Below are 20,866 nucleotides of genomic sequence, written 5' to 3' on the forward strand. Positions count from 1 at the left end.
CCATTGATAAAGATATGCAAAATTACATCTCACTTCCCTCATTATTTTCCATATTAAAAAATTTTCTTCCTTAATCCTAGTATCTTCTAGCTCAGAGTTTACCAAACTGTGCTCCACAGAACTCAGTAGGTATTCCTCAAAATTCGGGTTTCACACCATACCTCTGCAATGTGTGGTGCTGTTTGGGAAATACCATTTAATATGGGTGGGAGCAGCGGGGTAATAACTAATATTTTTCTAAATTGTCTACAGATCAACAATACACATTAACAAAATAAAGTCTCTAAGAAGTACTGTAATACAGTAACAAGAGTTTAGCTATATTGCTGAAATTCATTTGGCCTTTTTTCAAGGAAACATATTGGCATTTCAGGAAAATGAGTATTTCATACAGTACAAATTGAGGGTTTCTACTTGAATTGATCCTGAATAACAAAAAGTACGGTGATGATCATGGTGGTAGATCAAAGAAGCAGAGACAGAGAGAATCCTCCCAACCCTGCCTCACATGTCTAATTCTTAATTCAGACAAACCCCATTTTTACCAGTAAACTTTAGTAAGATCTTGGAACTACATACACCACTCTGGAAAACGCCCAATAAGCAGCCTTCAACAAACAGTAATACAAATTCTAAATACCTAAAAATATGTATTGAGTACATGTTCACTGATGAATGTACCTATATTCCAATGAATTAAAATTTCCTTCCTTTCCAACTTTCAGTATCATTCAGTTTGGGAATAAAAAAGATTCACAGAAGAGATACACTTTTTCTATCAAGTTATTGATTTCACATATGTCCAACTATGAAAAGACTGAATTACAAGAGAGTAGAGGTAGGATTATAAAAGACTATTTAGAAAGGTAAGTGCAAAAAAAGCACATGAACATTTTGGGGCAATAGAGTTCTGAGTCTGAATCCTCAGTGAAATTTGTATATTCAGTTAACTATCTTTGGAGCAAATTTAAACTGCTTAAAATATGGTTTTTAAGACACACCACTAACCAAAGTAAGCTCTGATTAGTCTTTCAACTTTCTCCACTTTTCACTCCTTTTAAGAAATCTGCATGCCCTTTAAAATGTAACAGAATACCAGAAGATATCAAAATCAGGATTGTTCCAAAATGAAAGGATACAGTTCATAAAATTAAATTTAAAATGCATATTTGAATAATTTATTTAGATACAGTTGTTCTTCCAGTCTCCATATTATTATTTTCCTTCCTTGAATGTTTATTGTTTATCAATTCACAAAAATGTACTATTTTATTTACGTATTTATTAGTTTTAGCATTTTAGCATTCTTTCACTTAACCTGAAGTGATTCATAAAAGGCTTTCTCTTAAAAGAAGTGATCTAAAAAAAAAAAAAAAAAAAAAAAAAGTGATCTACATAGTGGGCACTAACCACAGAACACAGGAGTATATCCATTCTATTTAACTGATAAATGTAAACTCTATTGGTACATAATTTATGGGAGGGCTTTATCTACCAAGGAAAATAGAATAAATTCACAATACAATTGAAAATTCACTATGGTGGGTGGAACTCTACAATTAAGTACGTACGTGTAAAAAAATCATTTATATTATAAGAAAACCAGTAATATAATTTTTTACAATAAATTTTTTTGAGATATTTCACCTCCTTTCCAAAAATTCAAGTTTTCTAATGGAAACATCGAGTTAACCTTGCCAATAGTTGCAGTACTGTAATCAGTAAGATAAAACAAAATTCTTCAAGTATTCGGAATATTTACATATTCATACCAAGACTTCAAATTCTCAACAGAAATAAGAGTAGCAACTTGTCCCCCAATCTTAGCACCAAATAGAACAACAAAAAAATGCAGAGTAAATCAGGTACACACTGGGTATAGATACAGTAGGGCATAAATTTAACCACATGTAATTTCCAATTATATTTTAATTTCTTAAAATCATTTGTGACTAACAAACTGAATTCATAACAGACTGATTAAACATTACTAAACATGTCAGGAATACAACTTTTTTGTTCAATTAATGAATGCCCCTAAAGACATTTAGATTTTAATTTCTCCATTAACAAAATGTGGGAAACTATACCTTTTATACTTTAAGAATAATCTAATAATAAGCATTTATGGAATATATTGAGATGTACATGACAAGAAAGGAACTAAGTGGAAACAAAATATATAGACATCAATAAATGATTAACATCCAGTTTTTAAATAGAGTACTTTTACACATCATCAGTAAGCACTTACATTTAAAAAAATTAAATGCCAACATTGAAACAAATAATCTACTGCACTTTCAATTTTAGATTTTGAGAAATCTATTGTGGACACTCTACAACTGAATAAAGGTATGCCTGATGCAAGCAAGCTAACTTTTGGCAAACCACTAAACTCAAGTCCCTGTATTTAATCACTGTTTATATTTATATCAAAACAAACATAAAAATGTTAAAATATATACATGGCCAGAGTACTAGTTTGCTCTTCTTTATTTAAATGTCTGTAGTATCATGAAGATGTATCATAAAATAGTAGGCTAACGGCCATCCATCCAATTAATAACAAAATTACAGAGAAATGTCAGTAAATATTAAACTTGTAGAGCAAATGAGAACACATGTAATGACAGTCTTACAATAGGTGAACTGAAAGAGCAGTTCATATTAAAAAATTATTCCAACTATGATTTATAAAACACATTATCTGCTCATCAGAAACCATGGTATTCAATTTGATACATGAAACAGGGAACTTACAAAGTCACTTGACTTCTTACTATGAAGAGGTACTCTTATGGTTAAGTAAAAGGATTACTGTGAAAGCTTTGCATCCTATCAGCTAGTTAAGATTTTTCAGAGAAAGGTGTAAAACCCAGCATAATACATGTCCTCTAACTGTGCAATATTACACCACTATGGAAAAAAAAATCTTTCAAGGTTGGTAGTACCCAATTTTTGACCAGCATATTTCTTTTGTATTTCTTTAGAGGCCATGCAAATCTTCACATGGCTTTATTTTCCAAAACAAATGCTTCAACTTTTTTCCTAGTAGCCTAGCTACAACTCGACAAAAACAAACCTAGAGAGCGACATATGGAGGAAAAACAAGTTTAGCTAAAGACAGTTCAAAAAGCAGCTTCTAATAAGAGTATAAATCTCAAATTGATCTGAGAACAACGTAAAAAGTTGCAAACAATCTTGAAACTATATGGTTAGAAATAGCACCTATAAGTATAATTAGTGGATGGTATGATCCCAGGACAGAGATCACAACTGGATAAACAAGATTTATGTAACCTGTAAAAAATTGGAAGTCCAATCATTTAACTCATTATGCTAAAATGCTGTTAGGATAAATGTAAATTCTTCAGAAAAACACACATCTCATGAATCATATATATCATATAGTACCTTATGGATATTAAATTTCAATCAATCAATCAATCAATCAATCCATTAAGTATCAGACATAACTTTAAATGTGCATTGTAAACAGTCTAAAATCTAAATTGTTCAAATTGATTGCCAGAAAACCAGGACACATATTAACAGTATTCCTCTCAATATTATAATGAACAAGTGAATATCACCATAAATATAAAATTTTCTACTTCTCATCACATTACTAAGTCAACAATTTTGGAGGTTAATTTTGTTTTACTTTGCTTCTTGTTTTAGTTCTTTATTTAAAAATGTACACTAATACACATCCCATCATACACACAATAGATAACATAGACTTCTAGATTTCTGTGTAACTCAGTAACTACCACAAAGTTCTGTGAACTCTTTAGCTTCAAGCCTGAAGTCAGTGTAAGATAGCCAATAGAAAGTACACCTGTGCAATGACTACATTTCCTATTTCAGAATGCTAGACATAACATAGAATATCTACTTTGATATTGCATTTGGAGCAATAAATGCCAAACTCAAATGATGCAGAAGCCACGTTATCTAAAAACGGCCATCCTATAATATCATTATTAAAAAATAATAAATATGAAGAGCATTATTTTAGTTTTAAATAACAACCACCAACTAAGGACCCTTTATGGGTAAGTAAACATTAAAAATAAAAGATGACCTAATAAATTACAGTATAAAAATAACCCTGGGAGAAAAAAATAAAGCTAAATCACAAAATATATCATCTAAATTGTATCACATACCAACTGAATAAGAAACTTACTTGGTTTAAAAAAAGTAAAAACAAAAAGGGGTGGGGGGTAGGGAGAATGAAAGAAAATCCAAAACATAGTATTTCCTTTTATAGTATCCCTAATTTTCCTAAATATATAATAATCATTTTGAGCATTTTTTACTAATTCAAAAAAAATTATTCTAAAAACAATCCTGGTCATTAAGGCACCAACATGTTATGTTATGCTATATAGAAATACTCTACTGAAAAACTACTCAGTGACACGGTTCCACACAAAAGGTTTCATTTTTTTAAAATCTTAAAGTCAGAATTTAAAAAGGCAAAGGAGTTTCCAAAACAAAGAAAAGAATTCCCAGGGGATACAAAGTTTCATTAACTATCTTAACTCTTTTACTAAGCATCATCTTTCTGCTCCTCTGCAATCAATAACAATGTCACAAAAGAATGTTTATCAAGATGGGGGGAGGGGTGTCACCTGTAATAATTCTGTATGAAAAATGTAAACAATACAAAAATAGGTGAGGAAAACTTTCACGATCCTACAACCTCACTTTATAGATATTTAATGTTTTCCAGATTGAAATGAACAAGTTCAGAAACTGGCATGCAAGGTTTGTTTTGTGTGTGTGTGTGCGCGTTTGTGTGTGTTTCCTAAAAACAAATCTCCCCATAAGTCCCTTATTTCCAAATACTGTTCAAGAGTCACTACTACTCACCGCAAGTAATACTGTTTTAAAGCAAAGGCAGCGTTAGAACAACTTCTGGGAAAGTTGAACTCTTCAACAATTTCTCCCCACTGATTCTTCTCAGAAACCTGTTAAAAACACAGCCACGCTTGTCTGAAAATGCACAATCCAAGAAAATTCTAACCTAACTATGAAATAAATACCCATTCTACAGAGATCTGTAGATACCCAGGCATCAATGGGTGTTTCGGATCGATCCGTAAGAGTTACTAAGCAAGAGCTGCTTAAATCACTGTGTTTTCACCCAGGAACCCTGTATTTAATAGCACTTGTTTTGTTTGGGGGGTGGGGGGGTGTCTGGTGGGTTTGTTTTGTTTTTGAAGCCCGGACAATAACCAATCGCAAGTCCCTCTGTCGCCCCCTTTTAAATCTCAACACGGTCGGTTTACACTAAAAAAAAAAAAAAAAAGTTCAAAAGGATCAATACTGTTCCGGACAGCGACGTCCGCAGGTTCTGGGGGGGCCGGGGCCGGGGCCGATTCACATCCCTCTCCCAGATCTATCCATCTCCATAGGCCCTTCTTTGAGGCCTACAGCTTCTGCCTAGCCTTGAAGCCTAAGATGGCTATTTGGAGACAGGTCCTGGTTTCTTTTGTTAGCTGTATAAACCGAGGGCGACGGGGCCGAGGCTGTGCCCCCGGCTGCCGGGATCATTTCGCAGCCGATTATCGATGTTAAACCTGCCCGCGCTAATTTTGAGTTGCACGAAAACTGCTCTCAGAGTCTGTGTCTCCGCCTGTGCTAGAGCGGCAGCGGCGGCAGAACTGACTCGCGAGCGAGCGGGCGGGCGCGGGCACGGGGCGGACGCGGGGCTTCGGCGGGCGCCCCGCACGCCCGCACTCCCCGCCGCGGCGCTCAGACCCCGCCGGGCCGGCGGGGCAGTCGGCAGGGCGCGAGCCGGCGCCGGGCCGCCCGCCCGCCCGAGCCCCGCGCCCGCCGCGCGCACGCGAGCCACCAGGCCAAAAACAGCCCCGCCGCCGTCCGCCTCCGTGCCACCGGCTGCGAGCGAAAAGAACGCCTTTTACCCCCGCGAGCCACCCCCCTAGCCCCGAGCGCCCACTCCGGGGTCAAAGGAGACTTTTTGGAGGAGGCCAGCGAGAGGGAAATACAAATTAAAACTTCCACTCACCTTCGCGAATCCGCCTAAAGTAGTGACTCTGGTGTAGAGATCGTGAAGATCAAGCTCCTTCCCACCCACCAGAGGGATTTTTTTAAAAGGCGACCTGCGGGAAAGAGAAAGCCCCGCACTTGTCAGCCGGGACCCCACGCCCGGCCCGGACGGGAGAGCCCCGTTCGCCCCGGCTCGCCCCGGCGCTGCCCCCCCGGTTCTGCTCTCACCCTCTGCTGTGGTGGAACTGCCGCAGCTCGTCCAGGAAAGCGAGTCCCTTTCTCCGCTCGTCCGGAGGCGCCTTCCCCGTCGAGTTTGCCATTATTTTTTCAAAGGAGGTTTTAAAAAAAACCCAGATCGGTGTTTTAAAAGCGCCCCCCGCTCCCTGCGCTTCCTACCAGAGCCCGGAGCCCATTCCTCGGCCGGCGGCGGCGGGGCTCAGTCATGGGCCGGCGGTGGCGGCGGCGGCGGCGGCGGCGGCGGCGCAGGGAGGGAGGGAGGGAGGGGGAGGAGGAGGAGGAGGAGGGGAAGGAGGGAGCAGGAGGCCAGGGGGAGAGGAGGGAAGGAGGGAGGGGAATTTCTAAAAAAGTTTAAAGAAATCGGAGCGAAACTAGAGGGGCAGGCGACTGCCGGATCCGCGCGAAGCCGCGGGGCGAGCGCGGCCCCCACCCCTTCCTTCCCTCCCTCCCCGCGGCCCGGCTCTCGCCCGCCTCTCAGTGCCGCCGATCCTGGCGGCTCGGCCTGGGGACGCGATTCAACATGGTGCTGCTGCCGGGGGCGCGCGAGCGAGCGAGCGAGCGAGGGGAAAGGCGAGCCGACGGTGAGGGGCCGGGGCGACCGGAGGCCCTGGAGTTTCGGCGGCCGCGGCGGCAGCGGCGGCGGCGGCGGCGGGGCTGGGGCAGGCGGGGCTGGGGGTGGGGAGGGGGAGGTCTGTGTGGTGGTTTGTGGAAAGCGGGGTGACAGCGTGTATTCCGGCCGCAGCTCCGCGGGGCCCTCGCACACATTCACGCGCGGCCTCGGCCGGGGCGTCCCCGGGCAGAAGGCACCGGCGGCAGCCGAGCCGCTGCGCGCCGCCTGCCCGCTTCCCTCCCCGCCAGCCTCCCTCTCTGCTGCCGCCAGCGCCGCCGCCACGGCCGGGCTGCCAGCGCCGCGCAGCGACCCCCGAGGGCCGGCCGCGGCACTGCGCCTGGCTCCACACCGCCCCGGCAGCTCCTCGCGGGGAACAATAGACTCGGCTCCGGGTTTAGGGTTCATCTGCAATGTGCCGCACATTTCACACGCACACAAAGCCGGCGGAAAGGGGGGCGGCGCGGGGAAACGGCCACTACCGGTTGTTCCAGGGTTAGGGGTGGAGGCAATGTTCGCGTCCTTGGCCCGGCTGTTGGAAGGGCTGCCTGGGAGTCCCCCGCCCGCTCGACAGAACCGGTGTGGCGCTCGGGAGGGAAAGGAAGCTCAGAGGGGCAGCTCCTCACGATACGCAACGTTCACACATTGGAATAAAGTCAATTTGTTACCTCCTTTTTTTTTTTTAAGGTGTAAATGAATCGGCTTTTCTGAGCCTTGTACTGGTGTTTTGGGGCCTGGTTAGCACATTTTCCACGAATTATCCACAAACTAACTTTAGCAAACTATAAATTAAATACAATGTGAACTGTCCTAGTTCTGTGGAAAAAGAGTAATGCTCTTAATTCATCTTGCCTTTGGTCTTAAACTAGATTATTCTATGCTGAGTTATGCAAACTGTAATTAAACTGGTTGGGAAGCAATCTTTTGAACTTTGACAATAATAATTAACGTTTATATTGTTGTATTAAGTATCTTAAAGATAGATGGGCTTAAATATTAAATATTGAAAATGTTTTTCCTTTCTCTCAAATGTCTTCAATGTGATCCTCGTTTAGATATTTTTGGTTAAGGTTAAAAAAAAGGCTGCTTAAAAGGGGAGATTCAGCATCTCAACAAATACTACCTCCTAAGTTTGCAAGGGGTACTGGAGTCGGGCCTTTGCTACAAGTGTTAATTATGCTTCACAATATGTGAAACATTATTATTCCCATTTTGCCACCATGGGCAAAGTCACTGACTAATCCAAGGTCACAGGCTAGTAAATGTCTGGATGGGTTATTATTTCAGGTGGTGGTTCCAATGGGAACATTTATTTGGTGGTGAGAAAAATTATGTAACATAGTCCAGCCTGCTTCCGGCGCTCACTCTAGGAAACGGATTTATTTCTCAAGTAAAGTTTATCTTTTAAGTGGGGTCGGAATAAGGCTGTGGCTAGGAGGTTCCAGACACCCAAGGGCCAGTGAATGTCTCGGAAGCCTGTGAGGGGCGGAGACCCGTCCGGGGGAGTGGAGAAGCCGGGCCGGACGGAGGCGAGGGGGGCGGGGTAGGAGGGAGACCTGGTCATTTGTCCTTTCCCCAACCGGTCCTCTTAGGGGTGGTGGAGATGTGGGCCGCAGAGCTGCGTGGCCTGGGCTGTGCGGATTCCCTAAACGCCGCACTTGTGCACAGCCCCTTACGTAACTGTCAGCGCCGGGGATTCCCTAGAGGGGGTCATTCTATTCAACCATTACACACACCCCGGGCTCCTGCCGCCGCGCCGCCGCCGCCTCACAAAATGGCGGCGCCCATAGAGGAGACAGCGGCCGCCTCCTCGGCCCCATTTTGTGGGAGGCGAGAGATCTGTCAACATGGAATACCTCCGCTGAGGATGCATCCGACTTTGGAAATCCTGCTTAAGTGATGGAGCCGAGGGGATCTCCTTCGACAGAAATTGTCAGCGATTTCTAACACCTCTTTTACTTTTTAAATTTTTTTCGAAGGAAACGCCGGAAGCCTCTGGGGTAATTGTAACTAAGGAGAGAAGAGAAAGCTGCAGCTGACTTTTCCGGGGACTTGCCTCGGCGTCTTTGGTGGCTTTGGTTGCTCTTCTACGCTCTCGGGAGCTGAGTGCGATATTGCGGAGGGTCGCCTGGGCCGCCCGGCCCTCTCCGAGGGGACAGGAACCGGGCGACGCGGTACGGCAGCAAGGTTCTCTGTCGCGCCGCTTGTACAGCGAGACTTTTTTAGTAGTTTTTAAATGTCACAGTCTATGGCCCCGTCGGGAACCCTAGTCTGAGTCGTGGGCTTTGGGATCTCCGGAGGCCACTGCGCCGGGAACTCGCGGTCGGCCGGCAGCCGGGGAGCCGTGGTGCCCGGAGCGGGCGGTACGCGCGGATTCCGGCAGTCCCGTCGCCCCGGGTGGTCGCGCGGTCGGGCCCCGGGCCCTGGATGGTGTCGATGGGGCAGGATTGGGAACGAAGGCACATGCACTGAAATTTAAGTCACACGAGTCGGGACCTAGGATTTCTATGTTAACAGTGTCAAGGGTTAGACGTTGAAACGTCCTTTCTGGTATCCCATTCTGCAGTGGGCAAATCTGGTTGTCTTATCTCTCATCCAAAGCGCAGAATGGAGGAGTGACATTTTATATTTTTGTTTTTCAAGGGGAGGTAGCCACTTTTAAGCTACTAACTGCTTCCTATTAGTGTGTTTTTGTGTATATACGCACATGTATATACAAGAGTGTGTTTTGCTTTTCAGTACAAGTGTCAAGGCTAAAGACCTGGAGTGTGATCGTAACGTTTTAATGCCTTTCTTTAAAAATTTAAAATGTAACTGGAGAATTGACTCTGAAAAAAAATTCCTTTTTTCTACAAAATGGATTCCGACAGATGTCTGATGGCTAGAATTTAAATTAATAACACTTTGAATATGCTCTAGTCAAAGAAAAAAACCTGATGTTTGTAAGATTATTACATGGTTCTACTTCCCCAATACTAGAAAAATGAAAGGCAAAAGTAAGCTTAATATATTAACGGTATTTGCTTTTAAAAGGAATAGAAAGGTTTAAGGAAAAAGGAGATTCCTCTGCTGAAACTTAAATACGTGTTACATGAATAATTTATTTCAAATGTTTTTTATCCAGTTGCAGCAATCATTTGTATTTTCATATGATTTTTTGAGGTGTTTAAGTTGATTTTGACCTTCATATTTTTTTTCTGACGCACAACTGCATCTTTATGCAGTTTGCGCCTCAATCACTAAGTTCCATGCCCCATCCTTTGCCACACCCAGATTGCTACTCCTGGTGTGTGAATTACCAAGATACAGTTACTGATCATGTCTGTTGCTACTGATGTTCTTTTTATTTAATAAATTTGGTTACCACTAATCAGCCTATCTCTTGCAAGAATACCTTATCTTAGCACTCAAAGTACCCAGAGAATATTTTTTATGGGATTGCACTAAAAGTAACCTTAGTGCATACCGGTAGTGTAACATTTCTTTGTACCATATTGCGTTTCCTGTAGTGGGCAGCATAGAGCAGGTGGATCCTGGAAAAGAAATGTTAGAGATGTCCGACAGTTTTACGATATTCTCTAATTTAATAAGATATAAAAAATGAAATGTACTTTGTAGTTTTCAAGCATTAATGGAAAACATCCCTATAAAAATTACCAATAACTGAAAATTGTTGAAACTATTTATAATTTACTGTTCTGATGAGAAATGTTGGCAAAACCTTTTGGGTGTGAAAATGCAGTGTTGTTTTTAATAATAACTGCAAACCCTGAACACCCTAATTAGAGTTTTCTATTATTTTATATAAATCTCTGATCCTTATCTGTTTTAATATTATTTAACCAAGAAGTTGTGATGTTTAAAATTCCTTCATTCATTCAAGTAAACTTGAAAAAAAAAGCTTTACCAAATTTCAAAACAACCATGTCAGGTATATGATTACAACAGCTGAAAAAACTTAATTAAGGAATTAATATGTCAATTCATTGAAGAAATTTTTGGAGTTTAGGTTTTGCTAAGTTTTAAAAGAATTGGTTGAACAAGGCTATTGAACTTAAATTTACATGTATTTTTAAAGATGCTCTTCAGAAGAAAGGTAAGAATGCTTTCACCACTTGTTGCTCTTTGCCTGTGTCTACTACTGTATTTTTTTTATGTAAGCTAACTTTCTGAATGATTTGGGAAAGCATCTTGGATAAGCTTTTGGGATTTTTCATTTGTTTCTTTTCAATAGACATTAGAAGTTATGCTTTGTACACAAATCCAGTGCAATTTATATAAAAAAAATACAATTTTTCACTAAAAAATGGTTTTTAATGAAATAAGACAATAACTAAAAAATTACATTTTAGCCAATTAAAACATTTTTTTGAGAAACATTCCCAAATGTGCTTTTGACTGGGAGTTGGTCTCAACACTTGTTTAGGTCAATTGTCTAATCTTGAATGTTCTAAATTGTTAGGGTTTAAGGTGCTCCGTTTGTGCATTTTTATTTATTTATTCTGTTTTGATCACTGAAAAGAAAAGAAGGCCCCAAAGTAACTGTGCTCATTATAGTATCATCATATTTTATAGTAGTTTAACACTTTGTGTATAGTATTGAATAATTTTGAAAGCTAAGAGAGCATAAATACTAAACCAAGGAAATATTTATTTTTATCAATGTAGATTACTAAATCATTGAGTAAATATTTATTGAATGCTTACCTTGGACAAAAGGTGAGGGAGGAGAAATTGACTTGGCCCAGAAGGAAATTATACTCCAGTACTAGATTTTTCTTAACTGCTAGCTATAAAGATTATAATGAAATATTCAGACCATAGGGTTCTTATTTTTTAATACTTATGCAGGATCTTTCACATAGAGTTAAATTCAAAATTCTGTTTCAAATAGAGACAGTTAAATATAATTATGTACAAAACAGCATTACTTTAATGTTAGGATCAATATTAGGAATAGTGTTATTTGAAGTGCTGTAAAAATATTAATAACAGCTTTTAAATCACATTGTTTAAAAACTCAGATCCTCAAAAAATCTGATTCCAATAATTAACTTTTTAATTATGGGAAAGGCAAGGGCATGTTAAGTGAATGTAAAAAAATACACTACTGAGCAAATAAACAGGAATTGTTTTCATGAATTTTGATTTTCTGTTTCAATTTTTTGGTACATTGACTCTTCTGACATTGCATTTGCTATTAATTAAAAAAAATTAAACCCCAAAGACACATTAATTCTTCATTTAATGCAGATTTAATTCTCGACTAGCTGTAAAGCTTAAGGAGTTGGCAGTCTTGGTGGTGAAACAATAAAATAGGAATTAAGCTGAAATGCAAAACTATGTAATAATTAGTTTTCATAAAACTATATACAGTTTTTTTTCTTTGTAACTACATGAGTCAGAGTAGTATTGACTTAATAGTATTATTTAATTTCTGTAACTTTTGTTTTTCCCTGAAAACATACCACAAACGATTCATATATAGCAGGGGTGTCCAAACTTTTTTCAACGTTTTTCACCAAGGGCCATATGCGGTAAAATACACAAACAGCCAGATCACTCACTCGAGGTAAAGTACGTATTGCCTCACCTGGTTTATTTAAGTAAACTAAATATATTTTTGGAATTTGCTGCGGGCCAATTAAAAATGCATTGCAGGCTGCAGTTGGCCCGCAGGCCGCAGTTGGCCCGCAGGCCGCAGTTGGCCCATGGGCCACAGTTTGGATACCCCTGATATATAGCATCAAAATCAAAAGTCATCCAGGGCCAGTGTAAATTGTTGAAGCTTATTGCTGTACATTAAGGGAAATGCTAACCAATAGTTCAGTGGCAACAATTTTTTTAAAGGGCCATGGTTTTTTAACATAATTTGTAGTATGTGGAACTCAAAGCTCTCTAGAATAATCTTTGTGTGATAATGTACATGAGAAAAACAGTTGTTCGGAGTACAAAATAACTGACAAAATTTTGCAGTTAACTGCAGTGCTTCCAGATAGTTTAAATAAAGATTAAAAATATAAAAGTAATGTGCTACAATTTTTATAACCAAATTTCACTCTTTTTAACAATACTAATATTAATAGCAGTTAGCCATTCGTGATGATTGATAACCTAAATAAACAGGAGTTTAGATCCTATTCTAACGTCTATTACTTTTACCTGCATTTAAAGACAGATTTCCCCAGGGTTAATCAAGGGTTAAATGATGGCCATCTTGTTACTCTGGAAACAGAAAAGAAGCTTCCCTCTCTTTAGGGTGTGCAAGAATTTGCTCTGTTCCCACTGAACTAAATTCGTCCTTTGCATTGCCATTTGCTGTCCTCAATTGTTTTTCTGCTCCACTGAAATTGGGGCCACCATAACTAGTAGTAATACCAAGACTAGGCCATGTTGAGTGGGCGGGCTGGTGCCCATGGCAAATACTCTCCTTCCTACTCCATCCTTGTTCTCAATGTCAATTTCTAAAGAGACTGTTGAAATAGTGGTGTACATATCCTCAGCTAGATAAGAGAATCAACTTGTGGTCTGTGTATGATGTTCAAGGAATTCAGGAACCCTGTGAAACAAGATGTGTTTATTGCATTATTCTAAGGGAGGACGTCTCAGTAGACTTTCTCCCTAGAAAAATGCACAGGCCCCTGGCATGGGCATCTTAAAGTGTCCTGTGAGACCCAAAAAGTTAAAGTTCTATTTGCTAAAGACAAGTACATTTCAAGGATCACTTTAAGTGCTGCTTTTTATTTTGTGTGGTGTTGTCCTGAATGGAAAGGCATTTTGAAACTTTAGTTACGGGATACCACTTCAGTTCATCAAATTGTAAGAATTACAGCAAATAAACAAAAATCTATTTCTATTTCTAAAGAAGAACTGCCATAGGTTTTTAAAGAAAGTTTAATTAATTGCATTTAACTCTTTTTCAATTTGCCCACTATTGAAAATGTATATAGATAAGGGATTGTTTATTCAAAATAGGCCCCAAATATAATTCTTCAACTAACTGGGAAGCCTAGGGATATATGTGAGTTTATTACCATTGTGTACATAGTAGTGTGTGCTTTGTGTTCTTGGGTGGCACTGATCAGAATGTTTCCAATGGTGTGGCCAGGTCACACTGCCATCTTCCTGTGCTCCTTTGTGTTTACTTGCTCTGTTTCTCTTTGCTGCAGTTTCTGAGGAATGTACCTAGGAGTTGGCCCAGGACCTTGCTTTTGTAGAAATCTGTCAACAGGGCTCCTTTATCCCACAGCAGCTTCTTGTAGCTATCTGTGGGCCCAATGTATGATAATTGGAACTTAAAGGGTACTGCATCAGACTGCAATCCAGCATGACCCTTTAAAAAATGCTAACTACTTCAGTCCTTAACTGTGTATGTTCCAAACTGCTCAGTGGATATTAGTATTACATTAATTATGTCTGTGCACTTTTTTGGAATGTAGTTCCTTATATGCATAATTATTATTTAAAATCCACAATTCCATGCATTGTTTGAGAAAGAGGGGAAGGTTAGCACCCCCTCATGTTTTACATATACGTTAATAAGATTTTGGCCCACTCCCCAGTGAACCAAAGGGAGAGGGCATATTTGAGAGAAAACATGTGTTTTATTCAGACTCCAATAATTAGTCTGATGCACTTGATTTATGTTATACATTGAGCTCAGCCTTAAAAGGTAAACATTTTACAATAAGCCTCCTGGCTCACAAATCAGTGCTTTTTCTACTGAACATTCTTTCTGTCTTGCTAATAAAATCCAGTTTCCGGAATCATAGTTGCTAAGCAAATATGTACAAAACCATAAATTTATCCGAATCATTTATTATTTAAAGAGTAGTATATAAAAATTTAAACAGAAGTCATTGATCAGTAAAAGTGACAGAAAATAAGGAAAATAAAAATAGAATTATGGTAGAATAAGCTAAAAGGCCTTTCTTTAGGGAATTATTGGGAAAACAGCTCAAATATGAGGTCTGGGACTTCTTAGGCAATACTTTACCTTAAATTAGAATCTGTAGGAACTCCCTTATCACTTATTCTTAGACTTTCTTTGCCAAAGTGCACTACTTGTTTAGTAACCAGGTGGGAACATTTGAAACGAGTCTTTTAAGGCTCTACTTTATACATAACATATTTATAAATATTACTGCTACATATGGACTAACATTTTTGGTCTCACTACAATACCTTGTACAATTGTATAACTGCTAAATTTCCTGTAAAAGGCTACCAGCCCATGTAAATCTGTCCTAGCTCTCGATCTGGTGCTGTTTAGCAAAGTCTTTCTGACATAGCTTGAATTGCCAGGAACATAGGGGCATCATTCCTTACCAGTGAGAGCACACACCCTTTTTTGCTTGCTAAGGTGAAATCTAAGCCATGTGATTCTATAGGACCTAATGCAGTGGCCATCCTCTCAGTGAGCAGATTTAGAGAAGTAGTATTATCGTTACCTTATTTTAATAGTTTTTTATCTTTCTGAGATTATATATAATCTCACTCGAGAATATTATTTCCTTAAATTATTGTGCTTCACGATGTGACTATTTCCCCCTGGCAAGTATTGGAAGATACGAAGCCAGGCCGAATGTGTGTGACCGAGAGTGCACATGAGCTCAACAAATGAAATAGGTATCTTCAAGTTACCATACTCACTTAAATGGCACAAGTTAAAGCTGGAGGTTTCACCCAGAATCAAAGTGCTAGGTAGCATTTTTTTTGTATAGCCTAGGATAAGCGGTTCACTTTCCATCAATATGGTATAGAATTCAGGGACATCAGTCGCTAAATGTAAGGCAGGTACCTCTATATTTTCCTACAAATTTTACTGTGATAAACCAGTACCATACTGTGAACATTAAAGGAGGTTTTTACCTTCATCTGTCTAAACATTCAGGTAAAAGGCACATGTCAGGATTTTCTCCATTAGTGTTTGTGAACAAACCTACATTTAAGGCATGTATATTGTTATTGTATATTTTGAATTATAGCAAAAAATACAAGAGCAATAACTGTTTAGGTCCATTATTTTTACTAAAGTTAGTTTTACTCAGTCTTTGGTAGTAGATGCATTTCACCTCGTAATTGAGACTCCGTAACCAAACCAGAAAGTTCAGGGAGGGTAGCCCAGCAAATAACCCTCGGTGCTTGTTCAGTGTCGTACACTTAACATTCTAGGGTGATCATTTCCCCACCTTCTTTGATGAAAGAGAGATGAGCAGTCATTCTTTCTCTTGTGTTGACTGACAAGTCTCAAGTAAAGATGTCTTTTCAAGAGGAAAAGTGATTAAATAGGTTCCTTGCAAAAAGATTTTCAGAGTAGTAGATCTGCCTTCAAAGTTCTGTAGTCTTTGCACCCAGTTCAGAAGTAGCCAAGGCCAAACCTCAAAGCATGAAAGCAAAAACTTGACTGTATTTATGGGAGACTAGTTGTAATCTAGTTAAGAACCATCAAATAAAGTCAGAGGCAGACAAGCAAGTGCTGTCTTCTGGAGATTTTAGTTACTTCTCGATTGATTCTCTTGGAGCAGGTCTGTAAGGTTTTTTGGACATGTCTGAAACATGAGGTTGAATTTTCTTGACTTGTAGGCTGAGGTGACGATAGAAGGTCCACCAGCTATGTAGATAGACCTAGCACTACCGGGCGCTGTCTGTAAGCTGCCACCAAGAGTCTGGTGATTCAAGTGAGAAGTGTCCAAGAAACTTTCTTGTCTAGAAGAAACCAAAATCTAAAAAGAAGAAATTGTTTGATTGGTGAGATAATCATCTTAAACAACAAGCATAGATCCAAGACAGAAGAACTTCATGCCCGAGTGAGAAAAACTCGAAAAGGCCCCCTCAGGTGAGATTCAGGCTGTCTCTTCCACTAGTGAACCTAGATAGAGATGGGGTGGGGTGGGGTGGATACCTGGACATCTCATAGTTCATTAATATTTTAGGAGTTAAAAAAAAAATCCAGGTGACTGGTCAAGATTTCTTGAAACCATGGGCAGTGTGCCTGGCCACGGTGGTTCAGTTTCTTTAGAATCTCATCTAGGTGTTACACTGTCCCTATCTCTAGATGGAGGGGCAGGAAAGACTGAAACGTCTATAGGACTTTATAAACTCCTTTACAATCTACCATTAGTGTATTCCCTGATTATTATCAATAGACAAAATGCTATTGTGAGGTTTTAGCTAGAAAGACTTTTGCCAATAGTCATATCAACTCTTGCATATAAGTATATTTCTGTCTATTCTGCCTCTGTACACCTAATCACTAAAACATATTCTTATGAAAGAAACATAACATTAACCTGAATTTTTGCATAAGGCTTCCTGGGAGGTGGTTTTGTTTTATTTTAATTTTATTTTATTTATTTATTTTTTAGTTTAGTTTGTGGCTTGATCTTGAAAAAGAGTAACATCAGAATGAGTTAGCAGAGGAAACGAGTTGGTTAATAAAGATAAGAGCAACAATGCCTGTTGAACAAGAAATCGCCACAGCCTTAGTTTAGTAAGATTAACAACATTTTGTAATAACCACAGCCCAAGAGACTAAGGATTACTAGATATTTTAACTCCTCCAGAAGTGAGGAAACTTTATTGTTTTTATAATTGTCTACAAGAACCACCCAAAAGCTTTAGGAGAATTAGTTAGGATTTTTGAGAAGTAAAAGTATAATCTCAGGTGAGGACACTTTTTTTTCTGCCACATAGGAAGAATATAGAGAAAGCGAAACGTTTTACTACCTTGTGTTGAAAACAGACTGCATACCAGAGACTAGTTAATTTTTTTCTCAGAGCTACAATTACCTCTTCAATACTATATACAAGTGTTGGTTTTGTTTTGGTCATAACACCTAATATTAATTTAAAGATGAAATAGTCAAAACTTTTTCTTTAAATAAGAAATCATACATAATCAAAGATGTATGTATGTGTGTGTGACCATTTATATGCAAGAACGAGGATGTGCCAATGATTTTTTTCCCCCTCAGCTTTACAAATCAATCTGCAAAGAAACTTTCAGATATAGGGAAAAGAGTATATTTTCTCCTTTTAATCTTGCTAAGATTTTTTTAAACCGGCAATTAGAAGTGCCTAAATACTGGAATTCCACTAGCTATCTTATCATCAAGAGAGAAGAGCAGGTACAATCCTAAAGTTCATCAAAGGGCAGAAAGGTAATAAATATTAGCAAATGGAATATGGAGCATGTGGTGTCTTGCCTCTTCCATGTAATTAAGAATATAAGTAAAATTTATCATAGATTAAGATATATTTGTTTTAAACCGTCTATATTCACAAGAGTAGATTTTAGTAAAGGGATTATATATTTAAATCACCTATTTTTAAAATCTTATGGCTTTTGTTTAGTCTTTATAAAACATAATTTACAATTACAAATAGTGGTTTAGGAAAGCTATTCTATTTGTTATTCTCACCCTACTACCTAACCCCATCCCTCTAGTTTTATAATACTTCCCCAAGAATTTGCAATCTTGCTCATTTATTTTCTGAAAATGTAAAAAGTGTTGAAAGTATGTGTTTCAGTGCCTTAGGAAACATATATGAATACATTTTTTAAACTGTGTGCTCAAATCAGCATTTCCCAAAGTGTGCCACGATCTCTTTATAGGTGTTAGATTAAAAAAAAGAAAGAAAAAGTGTTACGTAATTTTGGGAAACGACAAGCAAAGTTAAAATTCTTTTCTACAAGACTTCTCAGAGCCTTTGATGTCTTCCTATGTTATTCTCTGGCTATATCCTATTTTCCACATGTGTCTGGCCTGATAGGATTGGTGTTCCAATGGAAAATACTGGAAAGTGCTGGTCTAAATATTGTTAAAAATTGAATCCATATGTCCAAAACAAAAAGGGCCTGATCCTTTACTAGAGTGTGAGTTCCTACTCATTCTTTGTAATCTCAAATGCATATAACCAATATAATGCTCAGTATGTATTATAGAGCAAGTTAATATAAATCTAATAACTCTTGAAAATCTGTTTTTAAATGCAAGCCTAAGTAAGCTTCTGATTTGCTAAAGTTAATTATTATAAATAACTTGTGTATATTCTTGTGTGTTATTTTTTTCTTTGTATTTGGAAAAATAGGATTTCTTTAAATGGTCTATTTTGTAGTTTTACATTTAGAATAGTGACCAGCTATGTTTTTGTCTGTTGAAGAGCTGTAGACCTAACCACATAATCTGTTCATAAACCAGAAAGCACTTCAATATTACTAGCTACAGAAATCAGAATATTCACTGGTATCTTCATTTTATTTTACCCTAACATTTACTCCTCTGGAAATCTGAAACTACTTTCATATCCTTCATCACTCCGAACTCCTACCTCCCAAGAAGACAATTTATCTATTTATGTTCCCATTCCTTTCTGGATCCCATACAGTTTCCCAGAATTCATGGAATGCTCCAATTCATTTCCTTTTGCCTCATATTATAGATCTTCTAGTGTTTTCCCATAGATTTCCTGTCTCATCTGCCAGACGCTACTTAGAGCTCTTGAGGATTTCCTGGATGTTCTAAAGAGTATTAAACACACATACACCAAAGTGAAGAGACTTTATTACTGTGCAAGTAGTAATAAGCCCTCAGACCTCTGAAGGGAGGACATTTTGGAAAGGCTCAGTTACAAAGTAAGATGTATATTTATAGGGCATCTAGTGAATTTTGTCACCTTCCTTATTAGGGGAAAGGGAAATTTGGGAGTTCCCTGGAGATTTAGGGGCTTTTAAAGTTTTGTAGATTTCAGTTGGAGATCTAATTGATGTTAAAGACCCTAGCCATAATACAGTGCCAGGAGCAAATAGGAAAAGGAAAAATATATGAACAAATTATTTGAATTTAAAAGACAAAACCGGAAAGCATACTTCTTGTATGTAATCAATCAGTTTCAAGATAGACACATTTGGAATGTCCAGCAAAAACATTTTCTTAATTGGATTATAATGCTTTTTAGAGGACCCTCAATAAGTAGTGTGAAATTCATGTTTTATTAGAAATCTTTTCTGCAGAATTTTCTAAGAATTTCCTGACTCAGAGAACTTTCAACAAGGGCTTTCTTATACAGAAAAGTGTTCCTAATGAAAATTATAAGATTTTTCTGTCTTGAAGGGCTTTTAAAATAGGAGTAGAGAAAATGGATGTTTTATCTTGTAATTAAGGAGAGTTCCTTAGGGTCCTTAGAATAAGATATTTTGTTGCTGTTGTTTTCTTTTATCTCCATTCAAACTACCATTGATTGAAGGCTATCAGCCAGGCAACTTGTGCTGACACTGAAAACTGTTTGAAGAAAGTGCAGGGCCTTCTTTAAGGTTTTGGGGTTCATGAGTGATGCGAGGGAGCAGTAGACATAGAAATAACTGTTTTGCAATATGACCAGGGAGTATGACGGAGGCATTGGCTGTGCCTGTAGAAGTCTGGAGCTTCATAGAATAGGTGGTATTTGAGTGTATCTTAAAATAAGAATGTTCACACTTGGTGGTAAGGCTATGGAATTCAAAGGCTCAGAGGTACGAAGGAGATGGCATGTTTTGGCAGTGATGATTAGCCCACTGTGGATGAGCCCGTTTTGCAAGGATGAAGAGGAAAAGGAATATTAGCCCAGAAGCTACATTGTGACCAGTTTAGAAGAGGCATCTATGACTTTATGGAATTTGTTTCCGGAAGGCTGTATTTTCAGTTATTTTGCTTTTGCCACATAAATAAGAGATGTACATATATGTAAGGATACATACAATTCCTAGTCCCTAGCTTTTTCTGCAGTCATTTCCATTCAATGCAAGCATATGGAAATGCAAGAAAGAAAATTATATTACAGATAATTACAGATAGATACACATTTGACTTTTTAAACATAGGTTTTGACTTTTTAAATTATTATTTGTGCCCAACTGGTGAAAATGGTTGTCTTGACATAGGTGGAGAACAGGAGGTGACTACTGGTAAGGAATGTAGATAAACCACTATCACAATGTAACTGGAGACTGGGAAGCAA

The 20,866-nt window shown here is 38.8% G+C and overlaps 1 protein-coding gene across 1 annotated transcript in view; it reads right to left on the reverse strand.

Moving 5' to 3' along the window:
* ARID2 (AT-rich interaction domain 2) overlaps positions 1-6,669 on the reverse strand; it is a 149,034-nt gene extending 142,365 nt beyond the window's left edge. Inside the window, exons 1-3 of the mRNA XM_074325806.1 lie at positions 6,253-6,669; positions 6,044-6,137; positions 4,885-4,982 (exon numbers count right to left, since the gene is read on the reverse strand). Coding sequence (XP_074181907.1) covers positions 4,885-4,982; positions 6,044-6,137; positions 6,253-6,344 — 284 coding nt within the window. The 5' untranslated portion in view covers positions 6,345-6,669. The remainder of the gene's footprint in view (positions 1-4,884; positions 4,983-6,043; positions 6,138-6,252) is intronic.
* Positions 6,670-20,866: the final 14,197 nt, after the last annotated feature.

This window comes from Rhinolophus sinicus, linkage group LG02 (genome assembly GCF_036562045.2).
Source record: "Rhinolophus sinicus isolate RSC01 linkage group LG02, ASM3656204v1, whole genome shotgun sequence".
Lineage (NCBI taxonomy): Eukaryota > Metazoa > Chordata > Mammalia > Chiroptera > Rhinolophidae > Rhinolophus > Rhinolophus sinicus.